At 36.5% G+C, this 21,109-nt stretch overlaps 1 protein-coding gene across 1 annotated transcript in view; it reads right to left on the bottom strand.

Annotated features, from left to right (window-relative positions):
* Nucleotides 1-21,109, bottom strand: part of mocs3.L (molybdenum cofactor synthesis 3 L homeolog) — a gene marked incomplete at its 5' end in the record, with an annotated part of 39,445 nt that overhangs the window by 5,694 nt on the left and 12,642 nt on the right. The window contains 9 exon segments of the mRNA NM_001095850.1: nucleotides 2,006-2,053; nucleotides 2,143-2,306; nucleotides 6,382-6,444; nucleotides 7,293-7,401; nucleotides 8,294-8,411; nucleotides 10,787-10,861; nucleotides 14,025-14,145; nucleotides 17,854-17,946; nucleotides 19,611-19,743. Of these exon segments, the coding sequence (NP_001089319.1) occupies nucleotides 2,006-2,053; nucleotides 2,143-2,306; nucleotides 6,382-6,444; nucleotides 7,293-7,401; nucleotides 8,294-8,411; nucleotides 10,787-10,861; nucleotides 14,025-14,145; nucleotides 17,854-17,946; nucleotides 19,611-19,743 (924 nt within the window).

Genomic DNA, 21,109 nt, shown 5'->3' with positions numbered 1-21,109 from the left:
TACAGAGTGATACATAGCTAATAATTTACATAAATCAATACATTCTGTCATGCTAATTTGTATGTTTGATATGGATGTGATAGAATTCACCAGTATGGATAGAAGTATGCACACCATGTAAATTGCATGCAATATTCTACTAATATTCTTCTTGAGCTGTCTATGTAGCAAATAACAACATGATGAGAAATTTCATTCTCAGATTTCTCTATCTCCATCACAGCTGGCCTTGCAGGCTTTTTGATAACTGTACCTGGGCTGTTTAGGTCTGTTAAAGGAGAACTAAACCGTAAAAATAAATATGGCTAAAATGCAGGGATGCGCCGAATCCACTATTTTGGATTCAGGCAAACCCCGAATCCTTTGGGAAAGATTTGGCCGAATACAGAACCGAATCCTAATTAGCATATGCAAATTAGGGGTGGGAAGGGTAAACATTTTTTACTTCCTTGTTGACAAAAAGTCATGTGATTTCCCTCTCCGCCCCTAATTTGCATATGCAAATTAGGATTCGGTTCGGCTGGGCAGAAGGATTCGGCCGAATCCTGCTGAAAAAGGCTGATTCCTGGCTGAATCCCGAACCGAATCCTGGATTCGGTACATCCCTACTATAATGCCATATTTTTATACTCAATTGCACCAGCCTAAAGTTTCGGCTTCTCAATAGCAGCAAAGATCCAGGACTTCAAACTTGTCACAGGGGGTCACCATCTTGATGAAAAAGTGAAAACTTGAATTTATTAGGTCAAACAACCCGGCAACATTTCGGGCTTACTCTTGCCCTTTCTCAAGCCTGTCTGGTGATACAATAATGTACAAACTATTTAACCCTCTTTAAGTGGGAGTGTACCACACCAGAACCTGCCCCCTTAGCACACATACTGTGAACCTTCGCAGCATAACTAAGAAATGGTGCCAGATCCTGGACTGCACTGAGGAAGGTATAACTGAAACGTTCCTATCTGGGGAAAAGGTACCATTGTTTTTATTATACTTATTTTAACACTACATTTTAGTATTGAGATGGGTATGCACTATGTCTATCTAGGACACAATGAATAATAGACTTTAATGAGTAATGGACTTTAATGGACCAAGAGATGCTGAATATCATTGGACTCATCACACTTGTTATACTATTTGATTTATGTGTGCTAATCGGGCGGGTTCTGGTGTGGTACACTCCCACTCAAAGAGGGTTAAATAGTTTGTACATTGTATCACAAGACAGGCTTTAGAAAGGGCAAGAGTAAGCCTGAAGCATTTTCACTTTTTGCAACCAAGAGGTGCTGCAGCGGTAATTGTTTCCTATATGTCTATGCAAACCCCTGGCAAAGGTTTTTCAGATTGCTTTGCACCCAACCTACAAGGTTATATAAGGTTGTTGAAGCACACACAATATTGTCTATTTTTGATACCATCTTGAAAAGTTTCTGCGACACTCACATGCTCAGTAGGCTTTGAGCAGCTGTTAAGAAGCATAGGGGTCGTTGCAAATTATCAATCAGAAAATAAGGTTGGCCTGTAATATAAGCTGATGCTACAAGGCTGATTATTAAATTCTGAAGCTAGTTGCACTGGTTTCTGTGCTGCCATGTAGTAATTATCTGTATTAATTACTAATCAGCCTTATATTGTGACAATTATTTTCAATGTGTAATGTATATTTTGAGTCGGTCCCTAAGCTCAGTAAAAACATATCCCATAATATCGGTAAAAACATATCCTATAATATTCTTTATCTGGTATTTATTTTCCTGAAAAACACTGCCACTTTGGATGGAATTGTTTACTGTGTATAATTAAAGAATATAAATGTACCTGAATTGAAATAATCTGGGGTTATTCAGATTTGGCTGCCCAGTCAATACATACTTGGATTCAGGATTCATTGTAAAATTCAGCACTTTATGCCAAATATTGTTAAATCTCTAGACCCTAGCCAAACCAAATCCAAACACTAAGATGACTTTAAAGATCTAGACCACTAGTTATGGTCCTTTACCTCTACTGAAAGTCTTTCATCCCTGGACAGCAAACGCAACATTCTGCACTGGAAGTGGAAGCAGAAATACATATAAGAAGGTATAATATTTAATGGCATGGTATGGAAATAATATAACATAAAGGAATTTCTGGGACCTTATCTGAAGCAGATGAACCACAGAATGCCTCATAATCTTGAAGAATAGCAGTTTCTGAAGGATTACTACAAGCTGCACAATCGTTCTTCTTCCCACGAATCTTGATATTTCTGAAACGTCCTTCCAGTGCATCAAACATCAACAAAACACCACTATAGGATGCTGAATATTTAAGTTAAGGGCACTGCCAGTAAAATAAATGTTTTGAACACTTAATTTATGCTGAAGTTAACTTTACTCTTTTTTCATCCCTGTACAATTCATAAAGGACACATAGCATACAGTAGCTATTGTTTTTACTGTGCACAAAAGGGCTGATAAGAGTTTAAATGTGAACTGTCGCTATATAAAAATCCACCATACTAGAATCAAAATATTTAATTTTTCTTACTGTATATTTTCTTTCTGTATTTGACTCTTTAGTCAGTTGCTCAATCAAACAATTTTCCCAGCAAACAATACACTTGTGCTGTAACGGAGTAATTCCAGCATTAATGAACTCTGCAGAAAAATTATTATTAAACATACACTAGAAATAAGGATGCTTTCTATCCGTGACAGTTTAAATTTAAGGATTTTGCTGCCAAAAAATGCTAATGCAGATGACCATCATATAGAAGGGTCAAAAATAACTCAATGTCCTGGCTTAAGAAATACTGAACTTGATCAAACCATCTTGTTTTGGAGCAGGGAGAAGTCAAGTCGGACATATGTTGTTAGCAGTGTATCTTTAAATGCCTATTGGTCACTAAAAAAAAGAGCGTAAGCTCAACAGACACTTTTCTCATTTGTTAAGGAAAGGTAAAGCATTCCACAGCACACGTGCAGAATAACCTATTCCACTACATTTTACTCAACATTTGTAGGAAATAGTTATTAAAAGCTCTACACAGAAAAAAGGACTATTTCTTTAAATTACCTAAAAAATCTAATGTTAGGTGGGTTTGTTAATAACATAATGAACATTTATTACGAAGCATTATTTATGTTTAATAGTACAAAAGTAAAATTGGTAACATTTGGTGCTAGCGTAGTGTATTGTTCTAACTCAACTGTAATGAGTGGCCAATCATAGTTGCCATTCCAGAAAAAATGCATTGTTTCTTTAATATGAAAGAATTATGAAGACAAGAATAGTATGAAGTTTTGAGTATAAATGGTAGCAACACACTCTCAAATAAAACTAATAAGAAACAAGATGGGGGATATGGCCTGCCATCTAGCAAAGGTTACTGAATGCTGAACACACAGCATTGTTTGGCTAGCAAAGACAAAGTTATAATGTCATTCATGTATTATAGAAAATAGAGTATGTTCGAAAACTAAAAGATAAGGGTGACCAGTAGCCTGCAGCTATTGCTAAACTGCAATCTCTAAGCATTATCTAAGCAAGTCAGAAACTGTCAGGGGTTGTAGAGAGTTAAAAATCAGCTACTGCTGCAGATTTGCAGGCTGAACATCAGTGATACAAATTATGTTAGAATCCCACCACAAAACTTGAGGCCTTGGTTTACCTAACTTGAAACAGAGGAGTATATTATTAATACATTTTCTACATACATAACTTATATAGAACACACATGATAAGAATTACTTTAGAAGCTGATTAGAAGTAAAAAACGTTAATAGGAAAGAAGAGAAAGGCATTTAGAAACTACAAGTCTGTTGGGACAGAAGCTGCATTTAATAAATATAAACACTATAATAAATGTTGTAAATCAGCAATCCCGAAGGCAAAGAAAGGTTATGAGGAATGCATTGTGGCTGAGGCGAATACTAACCCCAAAAAGTTTTTCAAGTATATTAACAGTTAAAATATGCAGGTTGAGAGTGTTGCGCCTTTAAATAATAGTACTAGTATGGTTGTAACAGATACAGACAAGGCAAATGTTCTAAATCAGTTCTTTTCTTCAGTGTATACAATAGAGGAGTCTGAGATCCCAGGCTCACTTCATAGGTGCACAGATGGCTCAGCTCAATCTAGTCTGTGGCTGACTCCGGGTATGGTTTATAAAGCTTTAATAAAAATTTATGTAAACAAGGCACCAGGGCCAGACGGCATACACCCCGGGTTCTAAAAGAGCTCAGTCCAGTTTTAGACTGGCCCTTATTTCTGATTTTCTCAGATTCGCCTTCATCTGGTATGGTACCTATGGATTGGAGAAAAGCTGATGTCATCCCAATATTTATAAAGGGATTTCGATCTCAGCCTGGCAATTATAGGCCAGTAAGTTTGACATCTGTGGTGGGCAAATTATTTGAAGGCTTGCTAAGGGACTACATTCAAAATGTTGTCCTAGTGAATGACATTATGAGCAGCCATCGGCATGGCTTTATGAAGGATAGGTCATGGCAGACAAATGTGATTGCTTTTTATGATGAGTTAAGTAAGATGCTGGGGGGAAGGCAGTAGATGTCATCTATTTGGATTTTGCCAAAGTGTTTGATACCGTGCCCCACAAATGACTGCTTTCTAAACTAAGGTCTGTTGGGCTTAATGAAGTTGTTTGCACATGGATTGGAAACTGGCTACAGGATCGGGTACAGAGGGTGGTTGTTAATGGTACATTCTCTACTTGGAGTAAGGTTCTTAGTGGGGTCCCTCAGGGCTCGGTATTGGGTCCACTTTTATTTAACCTGTTCATTAATGACTTAGGGGAGGGTATTGTAAGTAATGTATCAGTGCAGATGACACAAAACTATCCAGCCCAATTAATTCCATCCAGGATGCAGCATCCTTGCAACAGGATCTTGACAAACTGGCAATCTGGGCAGCTAAGTGGCAAATGAGATTCATTGTTAATAAATGTAAAGTCATGGACTGGGATGTAAAAAGTCACTTATACCCTTAATGGGACTGTACTAGTCAAATCCATTATGGAAAGGACCTTGGAGTCCTTGTCGATGATAAACTTGGCTCTAGCAAGCAATGCCAGTCAGCAGCATCAAGGGCAAATGAAGTTTTGAGCTGTATTAAAAGGGGCATTGATTCACACAGGAATTTATACATAGTTATCACATCACCCCTTAAGCGCCTCTTCACCAGCGTGAACATCCCCAATTTGGCCAATAATCTCTCTAATGCTTTATTTACCAGTAGGTCTTTCCAGCTGACGTAAGGTCACCCTTTCCGATTAGAGGAAAAGAGCATAACTCTCAACATTTTGGAAGTAAAAAGAGGAAATTTTTTCGCACGTAGAACAGCGAAATTTTGTGACCACACCCCTTAACTACCATGTTCATTTTACATAATTTAGCAGGTTATGAAGGTTTGAAAATATTTCTCCTTATCTTAACTTTTTTTTGTGTCTCAAAATTGTTACAAAGTATCTTATTTGCACCTGTTAGCTGTTCTGTGCTTTCTGCTAAAAGCCAATTGGACTGCAGCCAGGATACAATCTGCAAAGACTTGGTATGTTCTCTTACAGGGGAATGTAATAAAAGTCGCAAAGAGCAAAACAATTCGCACCAATAAGACTAAAAATCCACATCTCGTGTAATATTGTTCCTTAAACTGTTATTGCATTGCGAATTTTAATTGCGCATTGCGAATTTTAATTGCGCATTGCGAATTTTAATTGCGCATTGCGAATTTTAATTGCGCACTCATAAGAAGTGCTTGAAGGTGTCATAATCTTTTGGAGCAAACATAACGACTTTTTCAGTATGAAGTTTTATTACATTGACTGCGCATTGGCGCAAACTATAAAATTCGCAAACGGTCAGAAGTGGTCGCTAAACAGTTTCCGGGCTCGCAAAAGCTATATTAAATTCGCACAAAGCAAAATTTGTTCGCGCAAAGGCATAACTTTTCGCATTGCGAATAGTTTTTCCCGTTAGCGATTTTTATTACATTCCCCCATTAGTGTTCTTAGGTTTTCTCCCACACTCATACAGGCAGCAGGATTGTCACTTGCCTGGTATATGTACTTGCCAGTAGATTTGTAACTCCCTACCTCACCCCCTGACTACTTATGCCACCTGACTCCATCCTCCATCCCTGCTTGCTCCACATCTTGCTTCCCAGACCCACCCCCTTATCTGCTCAGTCACCACCCCCACCCAAAATAAAATAAAACATTTTCAGTTAAAGCAATATCTGTAATTTCTGTTTTATTATATATGGAGCTTATTTAACATGGTATATGGTTGAAGTATAAATGCAATATAAACCCAGTGCATCTAACTTACCAAATGATTGTATAATAAAGGGCATTGGCTTTTCCAGAAAGGATACGAGCCATTCCAGAAGCAATCTTCAATACTTCTAAAGCTTGCAAGGAACCGATTATTCCAGGTACTAAAGAGTAAATAAAGAAGCTGTAATGTATTTCTAAACGCAGTACCATACTTATTTTGTTTTGGCATTTTTTCTATTAAATTCACACATTGCCCTAAGTTATGAACAGATTTTTCTGCTCAGTAATTTATCAATGTGCAATTTTTATTCCACCTGGCCTCAGCTTTAACTTGTTTTAGCTTAACCCCTTCCCCTTTACCAATGATCAATGATTACCTATACCTATTACATTACATAATCAATTACAATGTAGTAAGATGCATTGCATTTAAAAGGGACCCGCCACCCAAAAAAATGATTCCAAATCCTTTTATCCTTACTTACACTGCATAAATTATTTGAAAATAGTTTCCATCAGTCTGGGAACTCATAATTATAGCAAGCAGGCAGGAACCATTTTGTGTTATTAAGGCAAGCCTTCCATCATTTCAGAATCTTGTTTGTGCACCAGAATGGGGGACCTGATGTCCATCTCCATGCACTGGTTACACAATTAAATGGTTAAGAGAACTGGGGGAATGTGAGGAGAGCAGTGACATTTAGGAAGTGCTGAATGGAAAGTGAAAGTAATTGCTTGCCCCACCTCTATGCCTAAGGCATAGAGGAGGGGCAGACAATATTTGATAGACAGCTGAGATTTTTTAAATGAGTTTATGAATGCTTTATGAGCTATGAATGCTTTAATAAAAAAACATTCAGATTTCGGGTTTAATTAGAAAAGGACTTTTATTATCCAGCTTTTTCTGTCTGGATGTCAGGTCCACTTTACTAATAAAAATAAAAAAACTGAATCAGAATTATTATCTTATGCAGTATATACACAATGGCTAAGAAAAAACAATACAAACCTATGCCAAGGACACCACCATCTGCGCAGTTTGTAACAGTTTCGGAAGGAGGAGGCTTTGGAAATAAGCATCTGTAACATGGACCTTGGTGATAATTATACACTGTGAGCTTTAAAATGAAAATGCATTAAGCCTTTCGAATTAATAATAAAAACAGGTTTTTGATGTAATCTACTTTAAATCTTGTACTTTAATTAGATTCTTGTACTTCCAACAGTGTAAAATATTGGTCCTTCATTAAACAGAATAATTTGCACTTGTGTGTAAGGCATTTTATTATCTGAGGCATTTATGTACAAAAAAGGACACACGACTAAACACTTTTACACAGTAAAGTTAATCAATTTTCTAAATTATCTCCCCATTATATGTTGAAGGGGATCCCATTATGTGACTGCCTTACAAAGGCTGCCTATGCAGATAGCTTTGCTATCAGTGTCAATATATTTAAACTGATCAATGGATAAAAAATTTAAATATTAACCATGCCACTTCTTTTGCCAACCATTTATTTATATTTTAAATAGGGCATCCATCCCCTGTTTGTCAGTCTCCAATATTTCTGTGTATTTTTTTTTTATTTATAAATACAGAATGTACCCTAAATTCAGATTACTCTCTAGGCAATAATTTACTCAGGCAAAATAACATGTACTTTAATGTGTGTTTTATACATTTATGTAAGCGATGATTGCAGTTGGCACTGCAGCAGTTGCCTGGCAGGAATATTTTAACAAGAAAGACCAGCCAATGGTAATCATTTACTAAGCAAATGTAAAGAATTGGACAGCTGAAACTCTTACATACGTAGTTATGGGGTGAACAATATTATTCATTGGGACCAAGGCCCTTTTGTTTGTTAGCAGCATTAATGTTTGTGGGTGAAATGAGGTTCTTAGAACAATATAATGTATCCCACCTTCAGTCATGTAAGTACATGCACAGCAAAAGACAAAATCTTTAAATGAATAATTGTGATAATTCCCTAATTTCAGACATACCTGCCCTTCCCACCTAAGAGCACTGGCAGATACAAGTGGTTTTCCAGCCAACACACAAGTGTCATTGACCAAATATCTTGTTGGAACATTATCCGAACAATCTGCGATGATGTCATATGTGACAAAAATGCTTAAGGAAAACAGCATATTTAGCGACTTAACTATTAGCATTTGTCAAACATCATTTAAGGTTTGTGCTTTAAAATAAACAATTAAACACATAATTACATAACTACTGTTGCAAGTCAAAAAATGTTCATTCTGTATAAATACCCGATTATATTTAAATGCAGATTAGAGGACCATAATACTTGTGTAGTTGGGAACCATAAAAAGCTACAACCTGCTTGTGAAACACCTGTTGGAAAGCCCTGCATTAAGTCATTACAGAAAAGGGTCTACGTGGTCTTTAGCTATACAATTTGCAAGGAATTTTACTTTAGTAATTTCCCTTTACTCTATATACATACTGTATTTACCTTGTTGTACAACCGCCAACACTTTTTTCAATTCAGTTGTTTTCAGAGAAATAAAGAATTTTCCCAATGACTTCCTATTTGTGATGGTTTTTCTAATAGTGAAGTGTAAAGTTTAATTTTTTTTTTACCTTCCTGTCTTTCTAAAGCAGCTATGGGATGGGGGGGTCACTGACTCTGTAAACCAGGGGTGTCCAACCTGCGGCCCAGGATGCATATGAATGCATCCCAGCTTGAAGGAGAGAGAAAAGGAAGAGAAGGGAAAAAAAGAAAGAAATTATTCAATAAATGTATGGAAATACAGAGAAAACAAGAGTGAAATAACATTTTGTGCTCTCTAAATCCAGACATATTAACCACCTCAGTCTGTCGTCTTGTTAGGAACAGCCTTACTATGCCAGGTTGTAACAATGTGGTGACCTATGGAGTAGGGAGGATGGGGGACTCTGGCCATTGCCCAGTTAGTAATAATAATATAAGTCTGTTAAATTTCCTGGTGTCCCATATTCCAATGTATAGCTTCAGCTGGTTATCCAACTGGTATTGTAGTTCTTTTCTGTGTATTTTCTTTAATTCAAAAGTGTTTGTATATTTCCTGTTTGGCCCCAGACAATTTTTCTTTTTCCAGTGTGGCCCAGAGAAGCCAAAAGGTTGGACACCCCTGCTGTAAACTGTTCTAAACTGAAACAATTTCTATCTTTGGCTCTACAGCAGTTGCCAACATTCCACAGATGCTGCTGAGAAATGTATTACCTAATGTAGCAAATTGTAACAGTTCAGAATCTGTGCCTGGGTTACTGTGCTGCCAGACTTAAACACCAGAGATAGGAACATCTGTCAGGTGATTCTTGTGGGGTCCAATATAGGCCAAAGGTCAATCATTAGGGGGTTGGAAAGCAAGATGCATGTTAACGGTTGAAGTGCCACATAACGTAACATATCATTTGCTACATTAGTTGATACATTTCTCAGCAGCATTTGTGTAATAAAAGCAATTACTGTATCAATTCTAACAGCTGCCTTTAATGAAACTCATGGATTCTGCTCAGCAGAGCCAATTTATAATATAGTTCAGAACAGCGCTCAGCAGGGCCATAGATAAGAAATGTATCAACTAATGTATTAATTTAGGACAGTCAGTGAAACCCCTTTCAGAGCTGCTTCAGAAATAGATAGGAAGATAAAAAATGAAACTTCAAACTTCAATATTAGAAAAACCTTCACAAATAAAGATTAATTGAAAAATGTATCTTTTTGATTAACTATCTGAAAACAACTGAACTGAAAAAGGGGTTGATAGGTGAGATAAAATAAATAGATAGAGATAAAAGAATATAGGATTCAACAAGAGCTTATTCAAGTTTGTTACAGGTCTAGTCACCTACAGAAATCAGCAGGTAGCATTTACTGGTAAGCTTCTTAAGATTACTTATTTGGCACTGATGTGTGCCAGGGCTGGCTTACTGTTGGCGTTAAAATTCATCCCACAAGTGTTATTTGCATTAAAGTGATACTAACGCTAAAAAAATACTTTTTTAAAATATGAATGTACATTAAAAGTTACCTATGTGTCATGTCTGTGTATACCAGTCGAGAACTCTAATGTGCTGTGGGAAATTATGGCACTATTAAATAATAATAATTCTGCCACTCCCATCTCAGCAAATTAATTCTGTATAGACCTTGCTTTGTGCATTTCAGCAATCTTGTGCTGAGACAGGAAAGGGCTAAACTGTTACCACAAGTAGGAATAATGGAATTATCAAGAATATTGTTATATGCTGCAGCCTTAGATTTTGCTTTCAATGGGAAACAGTTGCAGAAGATAAATCCTCCTGCACCAAACTTACCTGCCGGATCACATTCCTCGTTCCCAGCCTTCTCACGCCAGTGTAAGTAAAAGCTAAATATAGATTCTAAATATAGAGGAAAAAGACCTCACAGTCTGGGCCCCCTGTCTCCACCAGCAACTGCAGTGTCTGCTTCCTCTATTAGTTACGCCACTGGAAAAGGATATTGTTGAATAATCTGCAGAGCATTTTCAGGGTTTAAACTGATGTGATAAGGAAGATAGACCACAGCGGAGTTCAACCTAAGATTAAAAACAAAATCAATGTCTATTTGCATGCTTCAGGTATACGATTAATGCCACTGTGTACTTTATTTAACATTAGTTCCACAAATAGGGCTTGTGCTGAACATACTTTTTGCCCATTGTATTAAATATGTATATGAACTGATAAAAGAAACACTACTTATCACCCTTTCTTTTATTACTGTAAGTTGTTCACCCACTTAGACTGTAAGCTCTGTAGGGCAGGGACCGCCTTTATAGGAGTAAATCTTTGTAACTGTGTATGAGAATATTAACAGTATATTTTATTTATATAGTGCTAATTATATACACAGTACTGTACTGCAGAATATTAGCTTAAATAACAAACAGGGGCCCATTATAATTATGCAAATAAATACAAAGTACAGTTATGTTAGAATAAGAATAGAAAAAGATCTTAGGGGTAATTTATCAAAATCCGAGTTCTTGAAAAAAAAAAGTGCACTTTTTTTCTGGAATGCTAGGTAATTTAAGAAAAAAAATACGACAAACTATTCCCGCACGCGTTTTTTTCCCATGAAAAAAAGTTGCATGCCAGTGAGAATCTCATTGTCCTATTCATTCAACGAGGCTGAAAATCTGGAATGTTTTAATAAACTGGGAAAATAAATGAATAAAGTTTGTCAGAGAACATTCCCATTGACTTGTATACAGCCTCGGCAGCTTTTACTTGCCGAGTTTTTTATGGCACTATTCGTGGTTTTATTCTTTAATAAATGGTGACTATTTAAGGTTACAAAGAATATTCTTGAGTATATTCGTAATCCTGTTTTTTCACCGAAATTTTTTCTCGAATTGTGAAAAAAGATAAAACTCTATTTTTGATAAATCTGCCCCTAAGGGGGTTATTTAGCAAAGGTCGAGTTTGTGAAATTGGGGTGAAAACGAATACTCAAATTAATCTAGTGTTTAGTGGAAAAATACTGTAATCTCTCCAATTAATCGAATTTTCATGCAAAACCCACCAACAAAACCTGAACATAATGAAGGCTACTAACATCTTCAAATGGTTTAAGGAACCTCTGCCACTTACTTCTGCATCAACGCGACAGGTTTTAGCTGCACTATTTTTGGATTAGAGCTACTTCCAGCGGGGTATAATAAATATTGAATATTCTAGGTTTTTTTGAAACCCGATAAATTAACGTTTTTGTTTTTTAAAACCTGAAAATTTAGAGTTTTTTTCTTTAAACAAATTTAAGTTTTGACTGAAAACTACCCTTGTAAAATATGAATTTTTCTGGAAAATACAACTCGACCTTTGATAAAATTGCCCTTAAGTGTCAAACAGACACAAGGAAAGAGATCCCTGCCCCACAGAGTTTACAAGTCCGTATGTAACTTACAGGGACATATGGGAGGATATTAAGTACTGCAGGTTACAGTGGGTGACTGCCAGAACTGGGCCAGGTAATATACAAGTGCTCCACAGAACTGCTTTAGAAAGGCATAAGAAGGTGAAAAATGAAAGTTTAAAGGAGACATATAGGATAAATGAAAAAAAAATAAATTAAATTTTATAGGCAATTTTGAGTAATATATGGTGCTGCTTTTACATGGTGCTAAAAATGAATATTATCTATAAAAATAGCCCCTTTATTGGAGCTCCCTATAGATGTTCTCCGGTTCCTATCCCTGTTTCAAATGAGGGGTGGACGTATCCTAATGATTGCTGCCAGTAGGAGGGGGACAGCCAATCACAGCCCAGCAGTCACACAAGCACATACAGGCTTCAGTTCCCTATAAGGTCCTGCTAGCTGCTGATTGGGTCTTGTCCTTACAGTGCAGTGAGCTGAGTGCTGCTGAAACACTACTTTTTTAAGCACAATTCTTCTATATTTAAATGAGTATAACGCACTGGTACGTTCTCATTTTTTACATAAAATGTCTCCTTTAAACTTCAATATTATAAAAACGGTCACAAATAAATGATGGAAAGTAATTGAGAGAGTCTTTATTTCAGGTGTACTATCTGAAAACACCTGAAATGAAAAAAGTGTTAGAAGGTGAACAACCCCTTTAAAAATTATATGCATTATGAAATATTCATGTGAGACTTTTAATCAAATAGGCAGTTTACTCCTAGGTAGAATGTGGAGTAAACTGCGTTTCCATGGGTTTTACTATTAGGTAGGTTAACGTTGATGTGATAAACCAGAGTAGGACATGGTGGTGGTGGTGGGGGGTAACATGCAGAAATTATGAAATTGGTTTGACTGGCAATGGTCTATTTTCAGTGCATATTCAGCTTCAGATTAAGGCCATATTTCAGTTTTAAATTAGAAAGCATTTAGTTGCAAATTGAATTAGGCATAGGGATCAAATGTCAAAGGTATCACCCCTGAAACTACAAGCAATTCTACATTTCTTTTACTCTTGTACCATACAGTGCAGCAAAATCATGCATTACCCCACATACTGATCTTTTAAAAGTCTAACCAATCCGCCCTAATCATCAGAAACTCTCAGTGCTACCAATTCACACAAATTACATTCATGCTTTTGCTCAGGTCTTCTTTATTGAGATGACAGGGAACTGCAGATCTTCTCATTTTTAAATTGAATTATGTCCCATTTACCTGTTGAGAAAGGGCCTTAGCAGATAACATTCTCTACATTCTAACATAATTGCAGGATGGTCTTTGAATACAACTTGAAGAAAAAAAGAGGGACATATATGCTGGTCAGGAATAAAACTGAGTTTATTACATACTTTTTGAGCTCCAATGACAGGGCCTTAACTAGGGGTAGGCAGAAGAAGCACATGCCTAGGGTGCAATAAACTGGGGGCACTTCTATCGCCTATCCCTGGCCCAGACCTTTGTTCCCCCACCAGCACTCTCCAGCATGCTCCTCCCCAGCGCTTTGTTATATGGGGGGGGGGGGGAGGAAGGAGTGGCCGGCCGGGTTGCCTTGGGCAAGGCTTGTCCTATGACTAGGGTGAGAAAATTTCTTCTGCACCACAGGAGTTTTAATCCATCTACCTAAAAGTAAATATTTTAATTATGTAGGATGTCTTAGCATGGTTTTCTTTGGCATTTACTTATTAGAAATGTTCCCGAAACTAGCCAATAACCCCCTCTTCAGGTAAATCACCAGTGCATATATAAGCCCCAAGTAAAAAAAAAAAAAAACATACTTCCTAAGTGTTTTTGCGACAGACACAGATTTGGACATTCCTAGCCTGTTTTCACCATGCAGAACTTGTCGATGAAGATTACTCATTTCAACCACATCATAATCCAGCAACCCCAAACGACCTGTGCAGAAATATATTGAATGAACAGTTATGTATCATTTTATTTGGAGCAAAATTAATTACACAAACCACATATGCTTTAAATTATAAAGATAGTGGACCTAGTATTATGTTCATACCATTTCTATAAGATTGTCATTGTAAAGAAACTTAAGATCTGAATATTGTGGCCACTTTATTTCCTGTTAAATTTGGGGACCAGAAATTCCAGGATATTGGGATTATCTGGGAAAAAATTATTTCTTTTTCACTAGGGAAGCATAAAAAAAGAGTTGGCTCTTAAAACTTTTTCATTTCATTTAATTTTTTACTTTTTCATAACTTTGGTGTTTTAATTGTTTCCATGATGGAAATATGCATGTAAATGAGCTACCTACAAGAATTGTGGGAACTCATATGCAAATTAGCTATGGGAAGTACCTTGGTAATGCATATGTGAATGAGAACTGTGTTGACCTGGATATAATTAAATCCTACTGTCACATAGCAACATTGCTTTCAATAACCATATTTATGTAGGTCTTTGGCTACATTATGTTTTACTAATTGCATAGTCACAAGTTATATTGTGGAGCTAATTCCACAAAATACACATATGCAGCAATGAAGGAAACTTCTAACACCGGCATTTAACATGGTATGTGGCGAGTGCACCAACCCATGACATTAGCAAGTTTGTGACACGTGTTTACGTGGGACCTAGTACTGTAAGCTTTGATCATACCTCCAGAGGAGTTGGGTTTGGAAACCTGTGAAACGCGTAGAGGAGAGCTCTATTATGGACTTATAAGATTTTAACCATAATGGACTACATGGAATTCTGATGAACAATTAGAAACACATATGACTTTGATGGAGTATGTGAGTAGCCACTTGTAAACTTTTGTATCGTTACAGCTAATAAAACAGTATTACACTATTTTAATATCTGCATATTTGTGTTTGGCTGAATGGAGTACCAAGGGAAGCACATTTATTCCATGACAGAACAGCTGCGGAGTAATAAGTCTGCAACTGTGATTAATGCTATTGACTTATCTGTAGTCTAGAGAGTACCCTAATAAGAGGGGGTGGATCCACAATATGCATGTTGAACTAGACATCCCCAAATGGTGGTTTCTTGATTCCCCCAAGGGATTCTTTTTTACCTTACATTCTACTATATATAGATGCTGTTGTACTATTAGTTTTCTTTTATGTGCTTACTTTTAGATACATTTGATTGGACATTTATTTGGAGGTTTGGGTGAAGACCTGCCACCCTGAGGAAGCTGCACCAAGGACTTGAAACCCTTTAGTTTCTTCTTTTTGTTACAGGGATGGCTATTGCTGGTTTTGCCCATTCCTTTAATGATTACAGCCCACACATCTCTTACTTTTTACTGTAGAGTTATAACATATTACAAAGACTGAAAGAAGGACTTTGAAGATGGGACCATTAAACACTGTTTCTAGGGCACACAGAAATTTAAAAAGGCCATTGTAGAAGCAGAAGAAAATATATGCAATATGTGCATTACATTTTCTTTATATGATCTCTACATAGATTGGAAGCATACTGAGTGTAGCTCCTCTGTCTTTCCAGTATAACTCATGAGCATTACTGGTTGTGACCAAATAATATCAAAATAAGCAACTGCCAACTAAAGCATCTGAATTTTACACAATTAAACACATTACTATGTATATCAGGAAAGATTTGGTAAAAAATACAGAAAATAATTGACAATTTACAAGGTAAAATCTCAAACACAGCTTTAAAGATCAGTATACCACATTGTTCAACATGAGTTCATTGAACTGGGCGTGTGCTGAACATACTTCTGAAAAAAATCTTGAATCTATGGGTTTTTGTTATTTATTGAGCTAAACAGGGAAACTGAAGCCTCTCCATGTTTGGTCCTTGTGAGGCAGATAATTAAATCACCAGTGGACAGATTGTGCTCCTGCATAATGGACTCTTACTAACTAAACAGTTCAAACAATGGGGGAAGGGAGGGGCCTGTATACTGGTAATCTAATTATCCCCCTAGCAACTACTAAACATGGGGTAGATTTAATTTCCCCAGTTTGCCCTGTTTAATTTGCCTTGTTAAGCTTTTGTTTAACAATAATAAAACATGGATTATTTTGTGACTAAAACAATAGGCAACAATTATTACACATATTATACACAAGCCCTATTCGCTGTTGAAATGGGGTATACCAAAAACAGTAAGCATATATATATAGACTTTAGGTTTAATATGTAGAAAAAGTTCAGAACATAGAGACACGTTAAATAAAACATCAGCACAGCATAAATCTCTTATTGAAATCAGGCAAGGGTGCATTATAAAAGAATATTTTTAGAGTAAAAGCAAGTCAACTGTGTACTATAAAGAACAGCTCAACCACAATTCAACCAGAGTATTGTATACAACATCCAACTTCTGTAAAACTGAGAGACAGATATTTTTCTAGCCGAAAATGGAAGCCAGTCTTGACCACTCCCTGTTTTAAACCATACACACTTCAAATAACACCCATGTTACCGCAAGAACTCTTAAAACCAAATCCACATTGATCCAGGGACTAGTCCGATTGCCATCTTGGAGCCAGGAAGGAATTTGGCCCGATCTGAGGCAAATTGGAGAGGCTTCAGGTGGGTTTTTTTGCCTTCCTCTGGATCAACTAGCAGTAAGCCAGATACAAAAAAAAAAACTAAAAGGTTGAACTTGATGGACGTGTGTATTTTTTGAACCTTACTTACTATGTTACTATGTAACTATATTACATTAATGGTGGTAGCACGTCAAAAAAGCAAATGGGTAAATATGGTGCATTGCGGCCAATGAAAAAATTACATACCTGCTGAAAGATAAGCTGGACAAATATGATCTAATATGGAATCCCTGGATTACTAAAGACGATCCCACTTAGACTGTTTATACCCCACTGAATGTGATATGACTATATTCTCATGTAGGAAACTTGAATCAATGACACGGTGACAACAGAAAATGTCAGCAAAATGTTTGTTTTTTATTTTTACTTTCTTTTCCTTAATATTATATTATTTTATTGTGTGTTGTGATACAGAATTGCAAATCACAACTATTCATTGGCATTTTACATAAAATGTTAAACCTGAATAAACACAAAGTTGAAAAAAAAAAAGCAAATGGGTGGTGCTTACTGCAGGGATATCACTCATATGTGAAAAATGTAAGTAATATTAAAACATACCCTTAAATCCATATGCCTCCTCCTCCACATGGCACACACAGGGAGCATAGAGAAGGCAGAATATAGCAAGAGAGACATGGAAACCTATCAGTACCACTCTAAGATGAACCGTTCATACTGTGCTACATACAGTGACACAATGCTGATGCCCTTCCAGCAGTTTGTATGAGGTATGAAAATATGGGCACTTTTAGTCTGGTTCTGAGATTTGAACAATACATGTGTTACAGGTGTGAACAATGCAGGGGAGATTACAGGTGTGAACAATGCAGGAGTTTACTGTCTGAATTTGAGGTTAAACAACGCAGGGGCTAGTTAATCTCAGTATTTATATCCTTTAAAGCTTTAACAAGGGAAGCAGTCACAGCAGACACTTTCATGTGGGGGGCCATACAAGGGGGGAGGGGTCACGGGCCAAATGTGGCCCGCTAGTTGGACAGCACAGGTACTTCGTGTATAATCAATTTACAACAGAACATACCTATTCCAGATGCTGCCAAGTACTGTGCTACAGGACAGCCTAGCCCTCCACATCCTATGACCAACACAGAGGCTTTTGAAAGCTTTAGTTGACCTAAAGTAGAAATAGAAATACACAACATAAACACACTGCTAATATGTAGTCATTATTCATCTGTAGGCAAACAGAATGTAATTTACAGGTACAAAAGAAATTGAATCAAACAATATAAGGTAAACTTTTTTTTTAAAAAATGCAAATATACCAAAATTGTCAGAACTTGTCAGACAGATACTAGTGTGTGAAAAAAGACACTAGGCTGTGTTTTAGGCTAAAAAGTGCCTGACTAAGTGCTTTGCTAAGTTTTTTTTCAACTCTATGTTAAAGGAGAACGAAAGCTTACCCAATAATCTTTGCAGAAATAAAAGTTCACAACATAGTGTACTGAGTCGCTAAGCTAATTCAGTGTTACAGGCATTCTGAGAGTTAAAATCTACACTCCTAAATTTCTTAGTTCCATTTATCATATGGCAACACCAGGGTAACCTGTTGCTCATGCACGAAAATTCCTCCAACCATGACTCCTTAGAGCAATGTCAATAAGGAAGCAAAGTAGCGATCATAGGTGGAATGCGGCTGCGAGAAGTGTTAGAAGGGTATATGCCATAGGACTGCTGCCTGGGGCAGTGTGAGGATAGAATGAGAAGAATTTGGTGATGTCACCCTAGTGCTGCTGGCAGGTTTTGAAAAGAGCAGCATACAGAGAGAATGAAAGCACTGATAGGAGAAGCAGTAAGTTCTCTGAAAACTTTATGAACATGCAGTTAAAATGCATTACACTTAGGGGCAAATTTACTTATGGTCGAATATCGAGGGTTAATTAAACCTAGATATTCGACTGTTGAAGTTAAATCCGTCGACTTCGAATATCGAAGTCGAAGGATTTAACGCAATTCGTTTGATTGAAAAATCGTTCAATCGTACGAAAAATCGTTCGATTTAATCCATCGATCGAATGATTTTTCTTTGACAAAAAAAGATAGCAAAGCCTATGGGGACCTTCCCCATAGGCTAACATTGACTCCGGTAGGTTCTAGGTGGCGAACTAGGGGGTTGAAGTTTTTTTTTTAAATAGACAGTATTTCGAATGGTCGAATAGTCGAACGATTTTTAGTTCGAATAGTTCGGGTCGAAGTCTTAGTCGAAGGTTGAAGTAGCCCATTCAATGGTCGAAGTAGCGAAAAAAAAACATATGAAATTCAAATTTTTTTTTATTCTATTCCTTCACTCGAGCTAAGTTAATCGTTCGATTCGAAGGATTTTAATCTTCCCCATAGGCTAACATTGACTTTGGTAGGTTTTAGGTGGTGAACTAGGGGGTCGAAATAAAAGATTTTACACATGTAGAAAAGAAAAAAATAGTAAATCAGATAAGATTTAAAAATCCTAAACACAAAAGCCCAGTGGCATAAATATAAAGGCAGTATACCTTGCATTTATATTAGACAGGCTGGTGCAGTGGTGCAACTGTAGTTACGTTCCTGCGAAATCCCACTGTAAGAGGTAATTCTAACTGCAGGTTCTCTCTAAGAATCATAACATGCTGATGACAAACCAGAGTCCAAATGATCACCCAATATCTCACCCTCCAAAAGTCTTCCTAAAATTCTTGGTTTTTAAGCAGCACAAACCATCACAATACTGTGTTTTCCTAAATGATTCTTAACAAATGCTTTTCGTGACTTTTATAGTATAGGTACTAAGTACCTTCTACTTACCTTGAACACCCAAATCTGGCAAAACAAGTTGCCTGCTGTATCTCAATATGTCTGGGTTAGTGAGACAGCTCTTGTTGAGCTCTGGCAGCATTTCATCTGCCCCATGTAATTCAGGCAGAGGGCAGGATTTAACCTAAAGAAACAAATACAGTTTGACCAAGTAGAATCAGAAAATGAACTGATGATGATCTTGATATTGGTGAGGCTACACCAATTCTGAAATATCGTAATACAAACTTCACTCCAAGTCACATACCTCATCAATATTCTGACTGTCTATTAAAGGACACTTTGATTAACTGAATATTTGCTTATTTGGGTTTTTCCATGGTTTTTCCATTTTTTTTAACCTTCTTAATTAACCTGCTTTTTCAGCTGTTTCTTTTAACCTGCTAATTTAGCTTTTTTTGGCCCGTTTAAATGTTTCCCTTATATGACTGAGTAAGGTCAAGAAAATGTATCAGCTATATAAGAGATGATTACAGACACCAGAACTGATAGCTAACACAGTGCAAAAAAAAGCAGAACTTATCATTCATAGAAAACATTTAGAACAAGAAAAATATAGGGCACACTTCCTCATAAAGTAAAAACCACTATTTATTGTTACATAAAAAGAACACAAATGGCTGAGGTGGAACGCATTTTGGGAACACTCCTTAATCATAGGCTTAACAAGATGACATCAAGGCGTTCATTTATACACTTGATAACAAGGCCATCTACTGAACAAAAAGTTTAAAAACAATGTATACATTACATAAAGCATATACAAAAATGAGTGACTGAGGGAAAAAAGGAATATAAATTTACATATATTTCTCTATTGAAAAATTAACATCATTGCAAAATATGCATGCGCGAATATGTAATTAATGGATACCACAGCGTGTACGATCATATATGTAAATCTCTCCAAAAAGAATCAAATAAACCAAAATATAGTATAGAGGTACAGATTACAATTTACATATCAGATGATATATGAAATATGGTTCAAAGGTCCTTAGAAAATTACCTCCTCTTAATTGGGTTTGAATTTTTTATATCATTTGAACTTTTAAATCCTTTGAACCTCTAGAACTACAACTCTTAAAATGTTTGCCAATCGGGGAATTAGAGCTTTCCTTATCAAGAGTAAATGTGTTCCCTTATTCTGTTTTTTAGAGGGTGTATAGAGTGGCCGACATATTGCTTTTGGCAATTTAGTAATTCGAGTGAATAAACTAGTCCTTTGGAATTAGTTACCATAATGTCTGATCATATATTGCGCATGCGTGACTATACACCTTTTGAGAAAACTTTATATATTTTGCAGGTCCTTGATCTGCAAGGATATGTCCATACTGTTTGGAACCAGTTGGACTGTATTGTCACATTCTTTGGCCCTAAAATATGCTAATTGTATGCAATCTTTGGAACAGCCATCGGTATATAATTTACATTTCAGATGGCCGGCCTGTTTCTCAAATAACTCTAAATTGGAGAATTTTGTATGA

The sequence above is a fragment of the Xenopus laevis genome, chromosome 5L (genome assembly GCF_017654675.1).
Source record: "Xenopus laevis strain J_2021 chromosome 5L, Xenopus_laevis_v10.1, whole genome shotgun sequence".
Lineage (NCBI taxonomy): Eukaryota > Metazoa > Chordata > Amphibia > Anura > Pipidae > Xenopus > Xenopus laevis.
The sequence above is the reverse complement of the archived record's forward strand: the minus strand, read 5'-3'. Positions and strand labels throughout refer to the sequence as shown.